Source organism: Sinocyclocheilus grahami, unplaced genomic scaffold, assembly GCF_001515645.1.
Source record: "Sinocyclocheilus grahami isolate Dianchi unplaced genomic scaffold, SAMN03320097.WGS_v1.1 scaffold425.1, whole genome shotgun sequence".
NCBI lineage: Eukaryota > Metazoa > Chordata > Actinopteri > Cypriniformes > Cyprinidae > Sinocyclocheilus > Sinocyclocheilus grahami.
Window position 1 is genome coordinate 108,972 of NW_015505604.1, and position 21,837 is coordinate 130,808.

The window sequence follows — 21,837 nt, forward strand, 5'->3', positions numbered from 1 at the left end:
CATACCGTCATATCACACCACTTCAACATAAATCCATGAACACACATGAGTACATATATTGAAACAATGTAAAGGCATTTGAGATCACTCCTAACACCCATAAAACCACATCAACTCCCCACAGAGCGGAAAGAGTGGGTGGCACTGCCAACTAAAGGCATAAAGGTATACCTGTACTGAAGTCATGCCACAGGATCGAATAGCAAGAACAGTGTTTTATTAGGAGACGCACAACAGTTCTTCTGTGGCTTTATAGGTAATATTTTCTTGTACACAGTTGAGCAAAATCAGACAATATTGTGTGTAATGTATACCACAATATTAACTTCTTATTATTGAATTGTTGCATTTGCAACTGGTCAGTGTTCAAAAAATGCTGGGAAATCACTTCATGTAGTGATTACTGATAATCAGTCTGAAAAAAAGAAAGTCACGTTTTAGAGAAGAAAAAAATCACCCACTGACTTTCAAAGCTGCTACATAGTAACGACTTTCTACTTCGAGGACCTTGATAGAAATGTAGTGGAGTGAAAAGTACAATATTTGTCTTTCAAATGTAGTGAAGTTAAAGTCATAAGTTCCCAGAAAAAATAATACTCAAGTAAAGTACAGATACTCAAAAAGTGTACTGAGATACTGTCCGCCTCTGCTGGACACTCAATGCTGTGATACTGAGGTGCTGCAATGCCACACAGGTGTCTAGCTCTTTGTTCGCGTGTGATGCAGGTGAGCACGTGCCAGCGCACAGCACAACCTGTTGATCTGTATAGTATGGAGGCAGGCAGCAGGAGTTCTGCGCATGCGTGAGCGCCGTGCGTCCTGCATCACCTCGCTATATGAGACCGGGCGCCGATACAGATGCAGTTTTTCTTGAACAGCCGCACAAATGGATGGAACCGAAGCGAACCGGAGAAACTGCGCGAAAACGGAGCAACAGAAGATGTTAGACTCCGGAGGAAACCAAAGTGGATCTAAGGACAGAGTGACTCTCAAAAAAGAAATTGGTCTTTTGAGCGCGTGCGCCATAATTATAGGTGAGATGTTTCCTTATTTTTAATATGCCACCGCGTGCGCTCTAACCAGCTTCAACTTTCTCTGGGCATGTTGCTTTGTCTGTCATTTTATCACTCTCTGTTTCTCTTTCTGCTATATATCTTCAGCCCTCACTCTTTCATATTCCTAATCTTTAATGATAACATTCCACATCTGCTATCAGAAATGCGCTTCGCTCTAAATGTCGAGCGTTTGTGGTGAAGGTCTCAAAACTTATATAGTCACACTGTACGGCTGTCTTACTTTAAGACAACAGTCCAAGCATTGCTTGGTTTCCGTAGAGAAGAGCGTCTCGTGCCATGCCTCTACTTACAGTAGTCTCCATCAGACTGTTCATCAGAGCGCGGATTGCATCATTGAGGAAGAGAAACGGGCTGAAACTCAACTCCGCGCTTACGTGGCTACAACCCACTACACTGTGTCCTTCACGTGCCCTGAACAAACCCACCATATAAGACTCCATTGCTATATACACTGCAGTGGAAAATATAGAATTAATGTAGGCGGAAGTGTAGACTTTCGTGCAGACTAAGCAAAATCGTACTGCAGACACAAATGTCTCGTGTTATGGATGTCATCTATCTGTAGGATTACACACACTGCAAGATGTAAATGTTCTCTGTAGTCAGTAAATCATGGTATAAGATTAAATGAGTGACAATTCAGATTCAGATTTGCTTATGTAGGCTACCGTATATAGCATCCTCAAAATTAAACACAAGTAAAGAAACTTTAGACAACCTTTTTATCCTTATATTAACCTTTTATATATATACAGTGTTGGGGGTAATATATTACAAGTAACGCAAGTTACGTAATCAGATTACTTTTTTCAAGTAACTAGTAAAGTAACGCATTACCTTTTCATTTACAAGAGAATATCTGAGTTACTTTTTCAAATAAGTAACTCAAGTTACTTTTTTTTGTTCAATTTATTGATTGACGGCTCTCCTGTCCCTATGTTGAGAGAAATCAGATGTTACTGTAGTTCAAAATAAATATGAATATGCATTAATTCATAACCTTATATTAGTGTGCTAGGCACATCCATCCAATGAATAATCCTCAGTGTGTATGTATATTCAATGTATACAATACATTTTACAGTGTTTTAATGTAAACTATTCATTGAAATGTGAGCTGATGATCTTCAATAAAACAGCACGAGATATTTTGTTGTTCAGATGAAGGTCATATGCTCTGGGTGGCGTGACATCAAGATTGACACTATGCCTTTGTATTTTGTTCATTTAATTTGTAATGTGTTGTGTCTCTCATAACAGTGATATTTGGCTGTTCTTCCTGAAGCCTTATATCAGCCCTATAGTATCAAGGAGATTAGTAGTCACACTTTTTACTCCAGCAAATATTTTTGTGCATATTTTTATTTTTTTAAGTCAGTTTCAATATAGGAACGTACTTTAAAGAATTAGATAGAAAAAAAAGCTAATGTAGGTTCCCACCATTGTTGCCCAGGATAAAAGGTACAGTTCACACGAGGTTTTACTTTTTATAGAGATATATAAACAAGATTAAGGGGATTAAGGTTAAGATTAAGATATAATGTTAACTGTTTGATTATGGCCTTGCTCTTACTGTAGTACGATCAGGTGAAAGTGGTTCCTTTTTTGAGGTTGGTTTCCCTGTGGAACATCAACATGCAGGTGCAGCTGTAGATCTCAGTTATGTTTATGGTTTAGTGGCTTTACGGGTAAGGCTGACCATGGGAAAGTTTCTCTGTTCTAGAATGTCCTCCTGATATTACTCAAGGTCAATGACAAATTTGATCTGTTACTTAACACATTTTTTTTTGCCAGTGTAGTTTATTTTCTTCATTAAGTAATGTGGACACAGTGAAACCTCGTTTACCCTTATCAATTCTTTAGAGTTAAACTTTAATTAAATTAGTGGTTGACTGAAATTAGTTTGTCAATAGCCAATGCCAATACCCATATCTAGAGAGCAGAGTAACAAATGGCCTGAAATCATGATGATATACACCGCAATTTAATGACAGCAAATGACATGAACACTATATTTAGACAGTATTTACTTAAATTTGACAAAGTTTTAAGATAACAAAAAATGATTAAATATCCAGTGACAACACTGTTGGTAAATTTTGGAACTGACACAAGGCAAGAGATGGAAAGTAACTAATTTCAAATACTTTTGTACATCTTTCAGTTTTTTCTACTTTCTTGAGTAAAATTGAATTGTACTTTTACTTTTACTTGAGTTGAATAAAAATAACGTATTCAACTTCACTATTTTTATTCTTCACCAAAGTAGAAAGTCAAAGCTGTCATTTGTTGATGGGCACTTTTCAAACTACTGGGGTGGAGCCCTGAGCTTCAGGCAAAAACAGACAGGTCTGACTCGTATGGAAGGATAATCTGGACTATTTTCAAAAGGAACTGCAAATTGTATTTTCACATGTGGATGTATAAATAGTGACACAATCCAAATTAAATTCTTGCTTTACCATTTGCGTTTTCCCTCTCTAACCTGACAAAACACAAATGGAATCGCAATTCTTCTTGTAAAATGGACATCCCTTACGCAAAGACAATATATTTCCTAATATATGAATGATCAATATATTAAACATCATAATGGTATATTAAAAATTATACAGAATAATATATTGTGTAAATATATTACAATGTATTTAATAATATATAAGGAATTGCAGCTTTTCATATATTGAAAAATATGTGACAATATATTTACTCATATATCACAATATACGTAATTTTATATTCAGTAATATACTTTATAATATATAGATAAAATATGGTACTGCATGTGTAAAAATATATGAAACATATATTTACTCATGCAGTATATACACACATATATGGAAATATATAGTTCTTATATTTAACAATCATTTATGGCATACATGTTTCATATTTTAAAATATAGCTAGTTTACAATAGCATAAGCACACCCTCTCATACTAAACACTTAGTGAACAGACTATCACTGTGCTGAACAGTGCACTACCATTGCTTTTTAAATAAAGTAACATATGTGACCATGGACCACAAAACCAGTCATAAGGGTCAATTTTTCAAAATTGAGATTTATACATCTTTTGAAAGCTGAATAAATAAGCTTTCCATTGGTGTATTGTTTGTTAGGATAGGACAATATTTGGCCGAGATACAACTATTTGAAAATCTGGAATCTGAGGGTGCAAAAAAATCAAAATACTGAGAAAATCGCCTTTAAAGTTGTCCAAATGAAGTTCTTAGCAATGCATATTACTAATCAAAAATTAAGTTTTAATATATTTACAGTAGGAAATTTACAAAATATCTTCATGGAACATGATCTTTACTTAATATCCTAATGATTTTTGGCATAAAAGAAAAATCTATAATCTTGACCCATACAGTGTATTTTTTGGCTATTGCTACAAATATATCCCAGCGGCTTAAGACTGCTTTTGTGCTCCAGGGTCACATATAACTTAATGGTGTTTGGCCAATCGTCATCCTGTCCACAGACTTTACTCTTCTGCACAATGGTGACCTCACAAACTTACACATACCAGAAACACTTTTACATTTCAAAATAATATAACATTAAATACTAACAGATATCCCCCTATATTAATATTGAGCAAAAACACATGAAATAACACTTAGTTTTAACATTTTTACTCTCCTTTAACAGACAGAAGCAAAGCATGCTGGGAACTAGAAATCTGCTGTAACTCATTCAGTGAATGTGTGCATATGTGTGTACATACATTCACATTTATATGGAAACATCTATGTGCAATATATACTCAATAAAGGATCAAACAATGAGTATTTTTGTCTTCATTTATAAATATATTTGTATGTATCAATATATATAGCCATATATTGTCAATGGATATATTGCTGTATATTGAAAAATATAAGCACTAGTTTCCAATATATGGAAATGTATTGTGTAATATATCGCATTATATTTTGCAGTATATTACCATATATTTTTGTTTCGTAAGGGATTGCATGAAAATATTTAATGCTTCATAATGCTCATATCGCCTCGTTTTAGGTAAAAATAGATAATGCATTAACTTGAGTAGTTTTTCAGCAAACTACTTGTTTACTCTTACTTTAGTCATATTTTTCAGTACTTTTTTTATTTGTACTCAAGTTAAAATTTTTCCTTAAGTAGCAATATTTTAACTTAAGTACAATTCTTAGTATTATTTCCACCACTGCACAAGGCGGAGTTAATACTTCTGTAAATCAGCCAAGCGGACATTGTTTTGTTATGCTGTGAGTTACATGACCAGTCAGAGTCAAGTGTGGTGTAGTGTGACCCCATGAACTTGATTCAGGAGCTTTGAGCCTCATTTGACTGAGTGTTTTTGAGATGCGCTGGGCTCTGTCTCATCAACTTCATTGCCTTATTCTCTATGCTGTTCTTCTGAGGCGCTGGAAGCAAACATTCACATCCACTCACAATACTACCCAATTCTATTTCATGTGAACACCCGCAGACAAAGAGAGAACCCAAAAGGATTACATAATGCTTCGGCCCATAGCTGTGGCTGAGCCTCATATACTTGAAACTCTTTTGTTTAAGTTTCCTGAGGCATGATCATTCAGGCACTGCATATGCTCTGGGTGGCGTGACTAAGATGTATATGCAGTTATGCAGAACATTTACCTTTTTCTGAATACTGGACTCTCATCTCAGATTTCGCAACTGATGTCGACTCTAACATTGTTGATCTTATTTTTTGTGTCTGTTTGCCTGGAATGTGCAGCAGCGTTTTGACAGCTGCAAGAACAGATCTTTTAGAACACATTGTCTTGCACTGAAAAAACCCCAACAAGATTGCAGCATCATTCAAATCTCAATTAAATAGTCCCATGCACTTTGTGCAAATAAACTCTTTAAAATGCTCTAATTGGAGAAAATGGCAATAAGATTTTGTATGTCTTTTTATTTCTGATACAGGAAACCAATCATGTCCTGAGGCGAAGGGCTCAAAATTCAGTCCAGTAATGTAGTTTTATTTTAGACTGAACAATATATGAAGACTAAACAACCCATTGCTTATTCTTTTGTTTTTGTCAGGCAACATCATTGGCTCGGGGATCTTCATCTCTCCAAAGGGGGTTCTAGATCATGCAGGCAGTGTGGGGTTCTCACTCATCGTGTGGGTTCTAGGAGGAGGGATCTGTGCCTTGGGATCTCTTTGCTATGCCGAGTTGGGTGTCACCATCCCCAAATCAGGTGGAGACTACTCATACGTCACTGAGATCTTCGGGGGACTGGTGGGGTAGGTCTATTGTTGCCCTCCAGAGCATTCATGTATAATAATAATAATAATAATAAACTTTATTTTCTATAGCGTCTTTAAAAGGTACATCTCAAAGCACTATACACAGAATAAAAAGAGGTAAAATAAAAATAATGGCAATAATAATAAGAATAATAAAATTTAAAAATAATCAAAATAAACATACACATGACACAAAGAAATCACTTAAAAGCTATTCTGAAAAAGTAAGTTTTAAGAGCAGATTTGAAAACACTAAAAGATTCAGCCTGTCTCAAACAGCAGAGCATGGCACTAACAATGACAAGGTCATTGGTTTCGATTCCCAGGAAATGCATGAACAGATGCAATATTGCTTTGGAAGAAAGTGTCAAATACCTAAATATCAATGTGGATGTCTCAGTTTGTGGGAACTTCTCCTTGGGGAGATTCACATGTGTTTTACTTGCTCGCTCAGATGCAACACTGACTGTTTTGTATTGGTGATGATAAAGATGGCCATTTGTTTATGTTTTCACAGGTTCTTGTTGCTGTGGAGTGCTGTGTTGATCATGTACCCAACAACTCTGGCTGTGATTGCGCTCACCTTCTCCAACTATGTGCTGCAGCCTGCCTTCCCTGACTGTCTGCCTCCATACATCGCCACCCGGCTCCTCTCAACCACCTGTGTCTGTGAGTAAAGCACACACAATTAGTAATAATGCAGTCTCCTGCTTTAGCAGGTCAGCTCTTATTTGGTACTACTGTCTTATGATGACTGCTTAATTAAAATGTTCTAGATATAGCAAATCACTATATACCGTATAAATGCAGTGAATACTAGGGATGCACCGTTATTAAAATTGTGTCTGATAATTAATTTAAAAAAACATAAAAATATCAAATTACTGGTATTAAATGAAAAAAAATTATACTTGAAGATTTCCTGAAGATTAAGTGTAATCGATCCATCCACTCATTTTCCAAACTGCTTATCCTCTGTAGGGTTGTGGGGATTGTTATTAAATTGTTAGTGTTTTTAAAGAGGCTCTTTAGTGAGTATTTGATGACAGCAAAGGTAATCTTAATGTAAAAATAGAGGTAATGAGCATTAACAATTATATATATCCAATATCCATCAATGCTGTTGAATTAAAAAAACCTTTAATATGGTGTCGACATACTGTATAGTGCACCCCTAGTGCATTCACAATTGAATTCTGACTTTTAGACATAGTCATGATGAGTCTACTTTGTCCTTCATTCTGTCTTTCTCTCTTTTTCAATCACTCCCTTGTGTGTATATATACCACTTCAATCTTGATCCTAGTACTTAACCCTGGTGGGCACGTGGCAGGATATTTTTGGAGCTGGTGGAGATAAACCAGTCAAATGTATGTCTATGTGTGTGTGTGTGTGTGTGTGTGTGTGTGTGTGTGTTTGATTCAGAAGAGCCCCGTGACTCAGCTAGTTTGGACCTGTCAGATCTGGACAGGGTCTCCTAGGAAGGAGTACTGGGGGTGTGTCAAACTGAGGGCAGTGGTCCTAATGACAGTGCTGGCTGAGTTGAGCCATCCATCCCTATTTTTGGCAGCAGAATCCAGAATCTGTCCTGACGAACAGCCAACGAAAGCTTTGAGTCAGACATACTCCAAAGAGCACAGTGACGAGGGCCAGTGGCTCTATTTAAGGAAGACACCTCATGTATGTGCCCTATCAAAGGATGCTAAACCTGCATCCCAAATCACTGCGCTCTCTTCCGATTATCCAGATATTCGGGGAACGCATTTGTTTGGGTCTGGATAGACGGGTGGGGTTGGTATCGATGTCGTGGTATTAGGGCACCTGACCCTCAGGCTGTGTGGCGTCAGACTCCGTAATGGTGCCAGGCTTTGAGCCGGCGGAACATGTGGGCGTCTCCTCTGTATTGTGTATTGTTTTGGGACCTTGCGGTTGCCCTAGTTACCCCAATGCTCTTTGATGGACAAGAGCATAGAGGCGGGACTTTGTGAATGCCGCTAAAATGCCGTTAAACCTGACAAATGAGGAGTAAATTATGATCTTTTGATAAGCCGCTTGGAGTGTGTGAGGTCATGTTTAGGAAGGGCACATTTCTAACGCACACCCTCCCACTGTCTGCCATTAACCTTTAGACCAAGTAAATACCCTGAAATAAGATGAGACATTCAAACACCTCAGGAAAACACCTAAGGTCTTCATACACTTAGCACCGATTTTTCACATACGGTTTCCACAAAAATGCCCCTTGCATTGTAAAAATAATGTCTCCCTTTCAGTTCACAGTTGGAATGTGAATTGAAGTGGGCATGCCCACAGCAAATTTGTTTTGTGTAATGACATGAGATTTACTGGATTGCAACAGTAACACAAAAGTTATAACTACACAAAAGTAACTACGTTAATTTTTTATAATAAAATCTAAAATAAATATTGACAGCAATATTTGTGAATCGGTGGGAAATTAAGTGTTCTTTCACCATTCTCTAAAAAAATTAAAGATATTTGATTAAATATACTGTATGTCAAATGCAATGGCAAATACAACAATTGATTATTGAAATTCAGGAACATGCTCTGTAAATACACAACCCTAGCGTGTACATTTTTTATAGCTGTCTGTGTTGATGCAGCAATGGATATTTTCAATGGTAAACTGATGCATTTGGAAACCTTTGCATGAACCCCTAGTTATGTGCGAGTGAGTGTTCTTAGTTGCACTGTGTGAGAATGTCTATATTGCACCATGTGCTACATTTGCCCTCCCCTTCTGAATGTTCTGAATGAATGTCACAAGCTCTGTCTGCTGCAGTCAGATTACACACAGAGAGATACCCACACACACACACACAGCTCCTGCTGGTCTGGACACACAAACAAACACAGAGATCTTTGCAGAGCATCTAACCTGCATTAACCTGCATAATTCAACTCAACTCAATCTCTCATTTGACTTGGAAAAAAGACGTGTGCCACATTACATTTTTAGAACTGTATCTTTAATGACAGGTAGTTTACTGTTCTAATGCTTTCTACCTTTTTATTGGTTTATGAGTGTGTGGAAAGCTTCTTCTGTAAAGGCCACACACTCCAGAGATTGAAAGATCTGTTCATGTGACTCAGCTCTTGTTGCTCATGTATGCAATATTATTTCAAAAACATTTATAAATACATAAATCCTGCCTAAGAAGTGAAGAGACAATAGAAAATCAAAATACCATCAAATAGATGAAATAAAACAATGCTTTTTCAAGCATTTTTAAAAAGTTCCCACATATACTGGTCACTTAATTTTTTTTAATAAATGTTTTTTTTTATTTTTTATAAAACTGTTTAAAAAGCCTGCCAATTTCAACATTTGAGTAAACATGAAAAACACTTATTTCAGGCTTTGGCCACAGAGGGTTGTAGTGTTTTGCACATTTTTGTGTATTTAGTGCATCTTTTGTTGGCTTTATCTGTCAATTAGCTGCAGAGGGATGCCCCTCTCTGGGGTTTGAAGTGAGTGGTTGTATTTTGGCAGATTTAAAGGCTGTTAGCACTTCATTAAAATTCTCCTCTCATTAGCTTTGTGTTCATTTAACTTCATTTGGCCACCCTTAGTCACTTCTGCACTGTGATACAAAACAAGAAGGAGTTGGATTCAGATCCGTTAAAGCCAAACAAGAGGAAACAAAACTCATGGCAAACACTGTAGTGCTCTGAAACCTATCGTATAAAATGGATAACACCTGTCACCACATTATTATTATTAAGTATACGTGCATACAAAAAGTCATACAAGTTTAGAACAACATGAGAACAATATTCTTGGGTGAACTATCTCTTATATAAGTTGCTATGTTGCCTGGCTACCGTAAACTGGCCAAATTGGCAATTCAGATTATTATTACTAATAAATGTAACTATGACTTGAACATTGTGGCTTTGATCATACTGCTATTTCTGTCATTTTAAGGTGCCTAAGAACACCTAAACCTGTGGAAAAAATCACAGTGACTCTTGAGGCATATTGCTTTAATCACATTGAACCAAGAAAGAACCATTGTAATACAATCAACATATGAATACATTTTTTTTCTGAAAAAATATGAAAAATACATTTGGATGCACTCCGGATGCAGGTGTGTAGGTTTATTGTTTGTTTTTACCTGAGTTGTATTTTTATCTTAGTTAAGGACTGCGGTACTATCTTCAAGAAATAAGATTCACTGAATGCTGTCTGGGCATGAAGGTTGACAGGTGGTGTGTATTGAGCTCAGGATCACACGAGCTGATGAAGTTGTGCAGGTTAGCTGTTAGTTTGCAGGCCATGAGTCGCTCTTGTCGACTGCCTACTCTTGCCAAAAATTCAGCTGGCGTCTGGGCCGTTTTGTTGTGGGGCATCGGAAGCTGTTTGTCTAGGGGGGTCTGACAGATGCCCCGCATGTGTTTGCGTGTGTGGGCGGGTAATTCCGGCCATTGATGGATGAGTGTGGGTAACCCGTCTCCCCTTTGCCCAGTGTCTCCCTCGGCATGCCTGGGTATACTGTGTCATCAAGCCCTGGAGACGGACCTCTATGTACCGGATCTACACCGGAGCTATTACACAATACGGCTCAACACAGAAGCCACTAACCTCAAACACAGATGTACAGACAAGCAATGGCCTCTAACGCCTGTACTTCCGTCCGTGAATGTATAGTGTAGTCTCAAATCAATCGTATCAATTTATGGTTACCTTACAGGTATCCAAGTAGAGTGATATGAGGTATCTATTATACCTCTGCACTAAAATTGACTTCGGTTAGAGAAGTAGCTGTCAGCCTTTTGACTCCAAGGCCCTCCATTGTTTACAACAATATTTGAAGACCTGACACTTCTAGTTTCTGTAAATTGCATTTCAGGATTCCTAAAGTTTTAAAAGCTGCATGTTTTTCAAGGCTCCCATTCTTTTTAACCAATGAATTTGCATTATTTTTCAAGTCATTAGTGTCAAATTTCTTAACATGTGTAAAAAAAGAGTTCAACAACTGAGACGTAAACTGAATTAAAGTCTCGCAAGCATTTGATAAACAGAAATGGCTTAACGAGTCAAAATTGGCAGTGAGTATCTGGTGTGGCCACTAGCTGCTTTAACTACTACAGTGTATCGCATCCTCATGGACTGCACCAGATTTGCCAGTTCTTGCTGTGAGATGTTACCCACTCTTCCAACAAGCCATTTGGATACACATGGTTTTCCACTGCAAAGACGATTAGCTGATCTTCCTGTCTTATGCATTGTACATTACAGACATTGCAGTTTATTGCTCTGGCTACATCTGCAGTCCTCATGCCTCCCTGCAGCAGGTCTATGGCATGTTCACACAGGTGATCTGAAACATCTTTCTTCTGGTGTTTTTCAGAGTCAGTAGATAGGTCTTTTTAATGTCCTAAGTGAATATAACTGACCTTCATTGCCTATTGCCTGTAAACAATAAGTGTCTTTAGTAATGCTTCAAAGGTGCATGTGCAATAATTGTGTATGGTTCATTGAACTACCATGAAAAGGGACATTTGTTTATTTCTGAGTTTATGTTTATTATAAAAACTGCCCACAGAGTTTTAAGATTTTAGTAAGCTGATTTTTTATTTTTGTTTTCAGGTCTATAAATCACACTATAAGATATTCCAAGACAAAAATAAAGTTGCAGAGAAGTTGAAATAAAATAAGATTTTTAGTTGTTTTAGCTGATTTCAATGTGTACTTTGTCTTATTTTAAATTATTCAATTATCTTGAGGTTCCCTTGGAAGTTTGCTGAGTGGGCCCCAGCCATTAGTTGAGAACCACTTAGCCATGAATGGGTTAGTGTTTTGCCTGCAGCAGTAAAATAAGTTACATCTGATCTTTATTTCCCCTCTTTAAACTAATAAAAATGGACCATGTGACCAGTTAGTGCTGCTCTGCCAACAAAATCACACTGCTTCCATTGCTGTGTCACAACCTGATTTGTCCCCATGACACTTAAGAGTTTTGTTAAAACATCTAAAAAAAAATGTAAACCTGTGAGTTTGGAATATGTGAATGAATAACTGTGTTCACTGTGTGTGTTTACAGTGTTCCTGACTTGGGTGAACTGCTCCAGTGTGCGCTGGGGGACACGGATCCAGGATATTTTCACTGTGGGGAAACTGCTAGCACTTGTCCTCATCATTATAGTGGGAATGATCCAGATTGCCAAAGGTGTGTCAATTACACTTTACACTTGTGTTCTTGCCAGCCGTTGTCTTAAATGAAACATGCTACTCTATCTGAAAAAACTAAGTCTGTGCTGTCTAACATTAAAATCGATGCAGTATGTAAGCATCTTAAATTATATAAATGTGCAGTGACATTAATTATTAAACATTAACTGTATCATAATTCTATACTGTATTAATTTTCTCTTCCCTTTCAGTTGATAGGCCAAACTGTAGCACCGATAAGCAATGTAATGTGTTTCCTGAACAAAGTGTGCATATGTACAGATGCATTCAGTCCAAAATATGATGAAAAAAACCTTTATATATTCCCAATGATATTGCTAAGTATGTAACCCACAGAAGCAGACAGTGAAGTTAAGAGATAAAAGCAATGAAAATTGAAAAATAAGCAATAGGCAAAGTAGAGAAAGGAGAAGAGTTTGATAAACTCACATCTGTGAATAATTCCCACAGTTGAATGCCATGAATCATCAAACACTCCCAACATTAAAGCCAGCTGCTGTCAGCCTAAACAGACCAGTTGCCTGTTATCTAATGAATACAAAGCAAAAGATTCACCTTGAGTGGGCACAGTCCACTGAAATAATCCAGTAAACAAACAAATAATAGGCTATTTTGAAAAAGAGAGAAACCCATCTAAACCCATCTCTTCTAAAGCTTAAACCCTCTTGGAATATGCTAACGTCTCATGAATAAATAAAAATTCTGTCATTATTAACTCTCCCTGATGTTGTTTATTCTTCTGCAGGTTTTGGGGAAAACCATTCCTTTAACTCCAATTTTTTTCAATAGTGACATCTAGTGGTAGATCTTGTATTATGTGTTATGAAACAGGGGTGCATTGCTTAAAAGCATCGTTATCTAACTATGGCTGTTAATTCCATTGAACTCTACTGGTGAAGATGGAACTTGCGACCATAGTTGCTTTCAGGGAATCGCACCCCTGATACTTACTTGTTCAAAGTGATTTACTCCCTGCAGTTATACAGGCACAAATAAAATCACCCCATCTAAAACTTGAACCAATGACCTTTAGGGCTGCACTACACAACTTTTAAAATCTAAACAGATTTTAAAACACTTGCCGATATCAGACATCATACACTTGCCGACTTTGGAAATGGCTACAGAGTAAGGTGACCAGACGTGCCACTTCCCAGGGACACATTCTGCACAGGATTTGTAAATTGCCTAAAATAACCAGGTGTTGGTTGTTTTCGCTGTGCCGATTGATCGTTGTATGACATCAAAGTAATGTCTGCTCTTCTCTCTAGCTCTTGCGGTTTGATGTCATACAATGATCGATCGACGCAGTGCAAACAGTCAACACCTGGTTATTTTAGGCAATTTACAAATCCTGTGCAGAACGTATCACCTTACTACAGAGAAAAACTGGACACCATGCACTACACAACTACCAGAATTTCAAGTCGTTCCAAACCGCAAAAGTTGTGTATTGCATTCCAGCCTTTAGAAAACTCACTATTAAAACCTTTATTTTGCATTATCTAATTGGTTCAAACTTACAGTCATCAGAATGAACTTTAGTTAATTGAATCAGAAACTGTTAGCTTATTAAGATGTTTTGATAGTGTTGCAATACATTATAAAGCTGACTCATTTACTTTAGGCAGTTCACAAACAAACTAAGCTAAGACTGTAGCAAAATGGCAATTTTAGCCACAATTTGCAGAATAGTTTTAACGATGTGAACTTTGTGTGACTTTTTAAAGAACTGAGTGCTGTTACAATAAAGCAGTGGTGCTTTGTCATGCTCTGTTGTGTACTGTCCTGGGTCTAGATTTGCAGGTAATGGCTATGACCTATTATGGGAAGATTTTACTTTTTATTTAGCGAGCTTGTCTGGAGGCATTCCCTGAACTGACAAGAGAAAGAATTGAGTAAACGAGAGAGCTAAGCAGTGCAGTTTCACACTTGAGTGACAGGAGAGAGAAAGGCTTTTTGGAGGCTTTGAGTATCTAGTGGAATAATGAAATTAAATTGTTGACACTTGAGTGTCAAGATGAATATGAACAGATTATTCCCAAGAGCATCTGAAATATACAGCGTTTTATGCTACAGGTACAACCCTGAGGTCATAAGCATATTTTCTGTATTTTCTCTCTAGGACACTATGATGCATTGGATCCCCAGACAGCGTTTGAGTTCATAAAGGATCCATCAGTGGGGCAGATTGCTCTGGCCTTCCTGCAGGCCTCATTTGCCTACAGTGGATGGAACTTCCTGAACTACGTCACTGAAGAGGTGGTTGAGCCTCGCAAGTAAGTCTTTTAAAGTCTATGTCACAATCATGGCCGGCCCATCTAACAGGCAATAGAGGCAGACGCCTGGGGCCCCAATGTGCCTGGGGGGCCTGGCGAGGAGATGTACGTGTTTTAGTATGGATACTACAGAGTAAATACATTTGCTGCACAGCATAGTGCACAAACAGGAACGCATGCATGGACCTTGTTTAACACACAAACCACAGTGACCGTAAGCCTATGTAAAAGAAGCTTTCAATCACCAAATTGCAAATAACTGACAAATACCTTCAATCACCAAGTGACAATAAATACAGCAACCGTATAAATAAAAGCAGCCACTAGTGAAACAAAAAATTATTGTAATCTGCATAATACATTCATGTCGCTTAGCTTCAAGTACCGTATTGTTCACAGATTCCAAACCAGCCTCAAAAGTGCTCAAGTTGTCGGAAATGCACAAAATAGGTCACAGAAAGGATGACTTCGTGGCCATTTTAGATGCTTTCTGTGTTTCAAGCACGTTTGGATGGCAGAAACAGAGCTTCTGTTGCCAAAGACTAGTCATGTTTTCTCAAGAATAATCTGGCCAACGAATTAAAAGACAGTCAACAAAAAGATGCAAAAACTCTGAGCAAAAATGTTGCCAATTAATCTGGACATTAACCAATCTGCTCTCTAAGAGGTATGTGTACATATTCATTACTTATATTTAATAGTTTATTAGTTATTAGTGTATATATGTAGGACCTATGTAAATTAATTGTTAATTTTTACCTACTTGATTTTCACTGATTTTAAACTTCAGTTCAGTTTTGCCCCACTATAAATAGTTCTGCCCCACTTTTTGTCTACACATTTTACGTATATTTATTCTGCTACAGGAATGTACTTAAATGAAAATCTGTTATTTTACATCTACTATACAGTGTTGTTATTGGTAACTAAAACTACTAAAATTAGAACTTAAGAGCCTTAGATACTAACTGAAATAAGTTGAAGTAAAATTGCTTATAAATTGATATAATATAAAAATGATAGTAAAATAATACTGTTTCATATCAAACATGTTGGTACTGCCAAGGCACCTTCTCTTGAACTAAAAGTATGCATTATAGTATTTACATAACAAATGCAACTTAAAATACAATACCTTAGGTAACTCTTACAGCATATATTTTATGGTGTGGTTTCTATTCTAGGAACCTTCCACGTGCAATCTACATCTCCATCCCCCTTGTGACGCTCGTCTATACTCTCACCAACATTGCGTACTTCTCCTCCATGTCCCCTCAAGAGCTGCTGGAGTCGAACGCTGTCGCTGTGGTGAGTTTCTCTGATCTCTTCTGGCTTATTCTGCTAAAACAACGTATAATCTATTAGGTGCTTTGATAAATTAGCATCTGTTTTTTGTGTGTTGTGTTGCAGACATTTGGAGAGAAGCTGCTAGGAGTGTTCTCCTGGGTGATGCCCATCTCTGTGGCTCTTTCCACCTTTGGAGGGATCAACGGATACTTGTTTACATCTTCTAGGTAAAGAAACATTTGAGTATAAACTGGCCTAATACAGCAACCCTTAAAACTTCAAACTAAAACTGGCTTCATTGTCCATCCCCCACAGGTTGTGTTTCTCAGGCGCCAGAGAGGGTCACCTGCCCTACCTGCTGGCTATGATCCACCTTAAGAGCTGCACACCAATCCCTGCCCTACTCGTTTGTGTGAGAGAGAAAGAGCTATTCGCACACACAGCACATGCAACACAACACTGCTTTCAGTCTGCATGATTTGGTTGATCTGATTCAGGTGTAAATGGGGTCCAGAATGTTTTGTGTACAGATCACACAAACCACATTTAGAGGTAATAGAAAATTCATGTGATTGTATTGAATTTGTTGTATAAACACTAGCTAATCTGTCCTGTTGTGTTCCGGACAACAGTAAAGGACCGCCTACTCACCTGTCAGTCAACCACAGTAGTAAAACAAGGTTTAAACATAGCTAGTTATGTGCCTCTTTTACAAGGAAATAACTGTCCAGTTGAAACATTTGGGAAAAGCCTGTTTATGCTTAACAGATTTGCTTTACATCAACATTCAATGACTCTGATCAAGCACTTTTAAAGATCGATTAAAGATTGATTAGATTTAAAGAGAGATTAAAATATGTCCCAAAACATCGTTTATGGTGAGAGTAGGATTTAAAAGTACTTTTGGAAGTATATATATATATATATATATATATATATATATATATATATATATATATATATTTTTTTTTTTTTTTTTTTTTTTGAGAACTGAAGCATACAACACGCCCTTCTCTCTTGTTCTCCATAGTGTACAGCGACCATATTGATCCTGTGCATCGGGGACACACATAACCTGATAAACTATGTGTCATTTATAAACTACCTCTCATATGGAGTCACTATAGCTGGGCTGCTGTACTACAGATGGAAGAAACCCAAACTGGTCCGACCCATCAAGGTACTTCAATCGCCACCTAAAGACCTCATCAGGAAGATTGATTTAGATTGACTGGTCAGTGTTCAGGTGGTATTCACCTCCCTCTTCTTCTCTAACTTCGCGCAGGTAAACTTGTTGGTCCCTTGCAGCTATCTAGTGTTCTGGGCAGTGTTACTGGGCTTCAGTCTGTACTCAGAGCCAGTGGTGTGTGGTATGGGGCTGGTGATCATGCTCACTGGAGTCCCCATCTACTTCATTGGAGTGCAGTGGAAGAACAAACCACACTGTATTTCCAGTGCTGTGGGTGAGTAAGACCAACCAAAACTGCTTTGCATTGTTTTGTTAGCACTCTGCAATGAAAAACCATCTGACATCTGTAAATTTACGTGTTTTTCAGAGAGAGTCACCTATCTGGGGCAGAAGTTGTGTTATGTGGTCTTCCCTCAGGATGATCCCTCTGAAATACAGCCTCTTACAGAGAAATCAGAGCTGTGAGCAGCAGAGGACTCCTCGCACTCCTTTTTGGAATAGCAAAGACCTGTTTTCCATCAGTTCTTGAGTGTTTTCCTTGTCTGATGCTGTGCGTGAGGAGATGCTCTCCAGAAGCTCCTCTGAGACTCAGCCATCACAGCAGAAGAAACAGAAGTTTTATGTTTTCTCGCTCAGACGTCACATTTCTTAGTTGTATCTGTTCTCCCCTCACATACATTTGTTCGGACATCACCTTGTTATTGAACGCACCCTCCTGTCCTGTCGGAGACTACTTCCCTTGACCTCTTCATGTTTTCTCTGGGAGTTGTTCAATTTTTGAGAACTGTTGGTGTATTCTCATGTGCCGTACAGGATCTCGTTCTGTTTTTGAGGTTTTTATCTTTAAGTAGACTTTTTTTTATTAGTAATCCCCCTGTAAGTGAGCAGAAGGGGGACTTGTTGAAGCCTGTTTACATGTTAACCCAGTCTGATATCTAAACTCCATTTGTGAGTCTGAATTTTTTGACCTAGAGGATTAGGCCTTGTCCTCTAGTCCTCCTAATAATTACTGACTCCCTCAAGCAAAAAAGTAGTAACGTATAGCTGCACTCAAAATGTCTATGCAAGAATAGTCTAGGCACTTTAATATACTTGCAAATTTTTAGCTCATATTGCACGATAAACTTATTGCCTTGCTTCCTGGATAAGCAACAATCTCCTGCCCCTGTTTAACAGAGGCTCTGCCCCAGCACTTATATCACTGCCAATCTCTTAGCCTTATGCTAATGATAGGAACCACGGGATGTTCCAAGTTCATTCTTCTCGGATAACGTTATTTACATAAAAGGTTATTTACATTTTTTAAAAATCATCTTAGCCAGACACTTTTAACTGTTGTTCAAAAAGGAGATGAATGCCTTTAGATAACCAAGGCATTTGTCTATTCTGACTGGGATGCATTTATTTTGGGCACTGACCATGGACATTCCACTGAGCTATGCAACAGCGATAATATCCATTTCTTCGTTTTAAACTGACCACCAAACCACCAAAGTCCTTCAAACATATTTTGAGAGTTTGGATCTGAAGGAGTTGTGATTAGCGATTTTGCACTTGATCGCCCTCTTCTGGTTAGATCTTTCTTGACGCCCAATCACAACCTTTATGAACACCCCAGTGCTCTTCTCTTTCCATGGGTCCAGCTCAGTGTCTCTCAGACCAGCAGTGTTCATGCTCACACGGCCCACAGCGGCACGGTACGTTGAAATTTTACTTCCCTTGACCTCTTCATGTTTTCTCTGGGAGTTGTTCAATTTTTGAGAACTGTTGGTGTATTCTCATGTGCCGTACAGGATCTCGTTCTGTTTTTGAGGTTTTTATCTTTAAGTAGAGACTTTTTTTTATTAGTAATCCCCCTGTAAGTGAGCAGAAGGGGGACTTGTTGAAGCCTGTTTACATGTTAACCCAGTCTGATATCTAAACTCCATTTGTGAGTCTGAATTTTTTGACCTAGAGGATTAGGCCTTGTCCTCTAGTCCTCCTAATAATTACTGACACCTTCAAGCAAAAAAGTAGTAACGTATAGCTGCACTCAAAATGTCTATGCAAGAATAGTCTAGGCACTTTAATATACTTGCAAATTTTTAGCTCATATTGCACGATAAACTTATTGCCTTGCTTCCTGGATAAGCAACGATCTCCTGCCCCTGTTTAACAGAGGCTCTGCCCCAGCACTTATATCACTGCCAATCTCTTAGCCTTATGCTAATGATAGGAACCATGGGATGTTCCAAGTTCATTGTTCTCGGATAACGTTATTTACATAAAAGGTTATTTACATTTTTTAAAAATCATCTTAGCCAGACACTTTTAACTGTTGTTCAAAAAGGAGATGAATGCCTTTAGATAACCAAGGCATTTGTCTATTCTGACTGGGATGCATTTATTTTGGGCACTGACCATGGACATTCCACTGAGCTATGCAACAGCGATAATATCCATTTCTTCGTTTTAAACTGACCACCAAACCACCAAAGTCCTTCAAACATATTTTGAGAGTTTGGATCTGAAGGAGTTGTGATTAGCGATTTTGCACTTGATCGCCCTCTTCTGGTTAGATCTTTCTTGACGCCCAATCACAACCTTTATGAACACCCCAGTGCTCTTCTCTTTCCATGGGTCCAGCTCAGTGTCTCTCAGACCAGCAGTGTTCATGCTCACACGGCCCACAGCGGCACGGTACGTTGAAATTCACAGCACAGTGAAATTTTGCTTAAATATTGCTTAAAGTTTCAAATACATCAGGGATTCATTGTGAGATCGCATTCCTGACATTAGTGAAGTGTGAGGCGTATGCATTAATTATACATATGTTCATATTGTATGCACTATAGATATTCGGGGTGTAACGATACACGTATTCGTATTGAACCGTTCGGTAGGCTGCGAGGCTTTCGGTTCAGTAAGCATTACAAACCGAACGATTCGTTGGACTAATCCTATTACATATGGAAAATAAAAGAGCTTAACGTGTGTGAAATATAATGCTCTCAGTGCCACTGCGCTCAACAATGAAGCCCAAGACGTAACAGGCAACGTGATGCCCAGTGGCGTAGCGGTACGGCCCCGCGATAACTCCCCGTGCTGGGTTGCGTTGAAAGACGATGAACTTACGACAACAGCCAGAAATATTGTCAAAAACATCAATTATTGGCAATATTAAGAGGATTTGGCATTTCCAATTAATGTAGGCCAATTACATTCTTATTTTTATTAAGCCTATTATTAAGTTACTTTTATTATTAAATTAAAATAACAATTAATTGGCTCTGCAATATTACCGCATAACTGACGATATGAATGAATTTCTATAATTAAAATTTATAGGCCTATAATTAAAATATTAACTCAGCAGTCATCAATAAAATCCATGAATAAAAAGCTTTAGCCTATTTCAAGCACCTACTATCAAAAACAACATGTTTAACACGAAATACGTTTCTTGTCTTTTTTTCACTATGTACGGGCCACAAGAGGAATGTTAAGGGAATAAAAACAGTTAGGCTAGCTATATACCGTTATCACTAGGCCTACATGTTGAAGTAGATTAATCTTGTAATTAACCAATTGGTCTCTCGTCGTGTCTGAGAGAATATGCGGCGTCAGATGCCGAAAGCTCCATCATTCCGTTTTTACTTTCACATACTGTATAGCGAATTGACTGAGATTAAGACGTTCACCTGCATAACTCTTGCACAAAGTTTGCACGTTGCTTGTGTGATATAAATTGGCTGGCCTTCATGGTTTAAAACAGAAATATTTCCAACATTGCGACGTAACCAATTACCCCCGTACCGAACCGTGACACCACTGTCGTATCGAACCGAACCGTGAATTTTGTGAACCGTTACACCCCTAATGCTGATATACTTGTTTTGTAAAAAAAAAAAATGTTAAAAGGTGTTTATCAATAACAATATTAGCACATTAAATGTAATTCTGGAAAAGGTCACAAGTAATTGTGTGTTGTGTTTGAGTAAAGACATAAGGCTGCATTTGTCAGCCACATATGTCATTGAGTCTGCCTCATTTCAGAAAAGTAGCCATTATATTGCAGGTAAGAAATTATGAAATGAGACATTCCCAGACAGAAATGACCATTGGAGAACTAAATATACTAACAGTATAAGTATCCTATCTGTTTAGTAATCTTAATACATTTAACAGGAAGTATCTGTTGTACGGCCACTGATCAATATATTGCATACATTAGGGAAGATTAGGCTTATGAATGACTACACTTCATCCAGATAACAAAAAGTTAGTCTGAATATAATGAAGAAATGTGCGTTTAATGAAATGCTTCAAAACCTTTTCAAACATGTAGCAACCTTGACCATTACTAGCCATACACAACCAGATTGTAAGGTGAAAAAAATACATATTAAACATATTTACAAAATATGTTCAAGGCATCCATAGACTGCAATGAAAATTAAAGAGAGTGAAAATGAGAAGTCAGTCTAGGACAGTGGTTCTCAACCAGGGGGCCTCAGTAAACTTCCAA

The 21,837-nt window shown here is 37.8% G+C and overlaps 1 protein-coding gene across 1 annotated transcript; it reads left to right on the forward strand.

Moving 5' to 3' along the window:
* Positions 1–853: 853 nt before the first annotated feature.
* On the forward strand, positions 854–17,813 carry LOC107551479 (asc-type amino acid transporter 1-like). The gene is made up of 11 exons (XM_016233086.1): positions 854–1,034; positions 6,145–6,349; positions 6,870–7,021; positions 12,427–12,552; positions 14,701–14,854; positions 16,039–16,162; positions 16,265–16,368; positions 16,457–16,553; positions 17,172–17,321; positions 17,427–17,604; positions 17,698–17,813. The coding sequence occupies exons 1-11, from the start codon at positions 887–889 to the stop codon at positions 17,793–17,795; spliced, it is 1,536 nt and encodes a 511-aa protein (XP_016088572.1). The 5' UTR covers positions 854–886; the 3' UTR covers positions 17,796–17,813.
* The last annotated feature ends 4,024 nt before the right edge of the window (positions 17,814–21,837 follow it).

Coding starts and splice junctions, on each gene's coding strand:
- LOC107551479 (XM_016233086.1), top strand. CDS start 887: ATGGATGGAACCGAAGCGAACCGGAGAAACTGCGCGAAAACGGAGCAA. Junction 7,022..12,426: donor CCTCTCAACCACCTGTGTCT/GTGAGTAAAGCA, acceptor GTGTGTTTACAG/TGTTCCTGACTTGGGTGAAC. Junction 12,553..14,700: donor AATGATCCAGATTGCCAAAG/GTGTGTCAATTA, acceptor TTTTCTCTCTAG/GACACTATGATGCATTGGAT.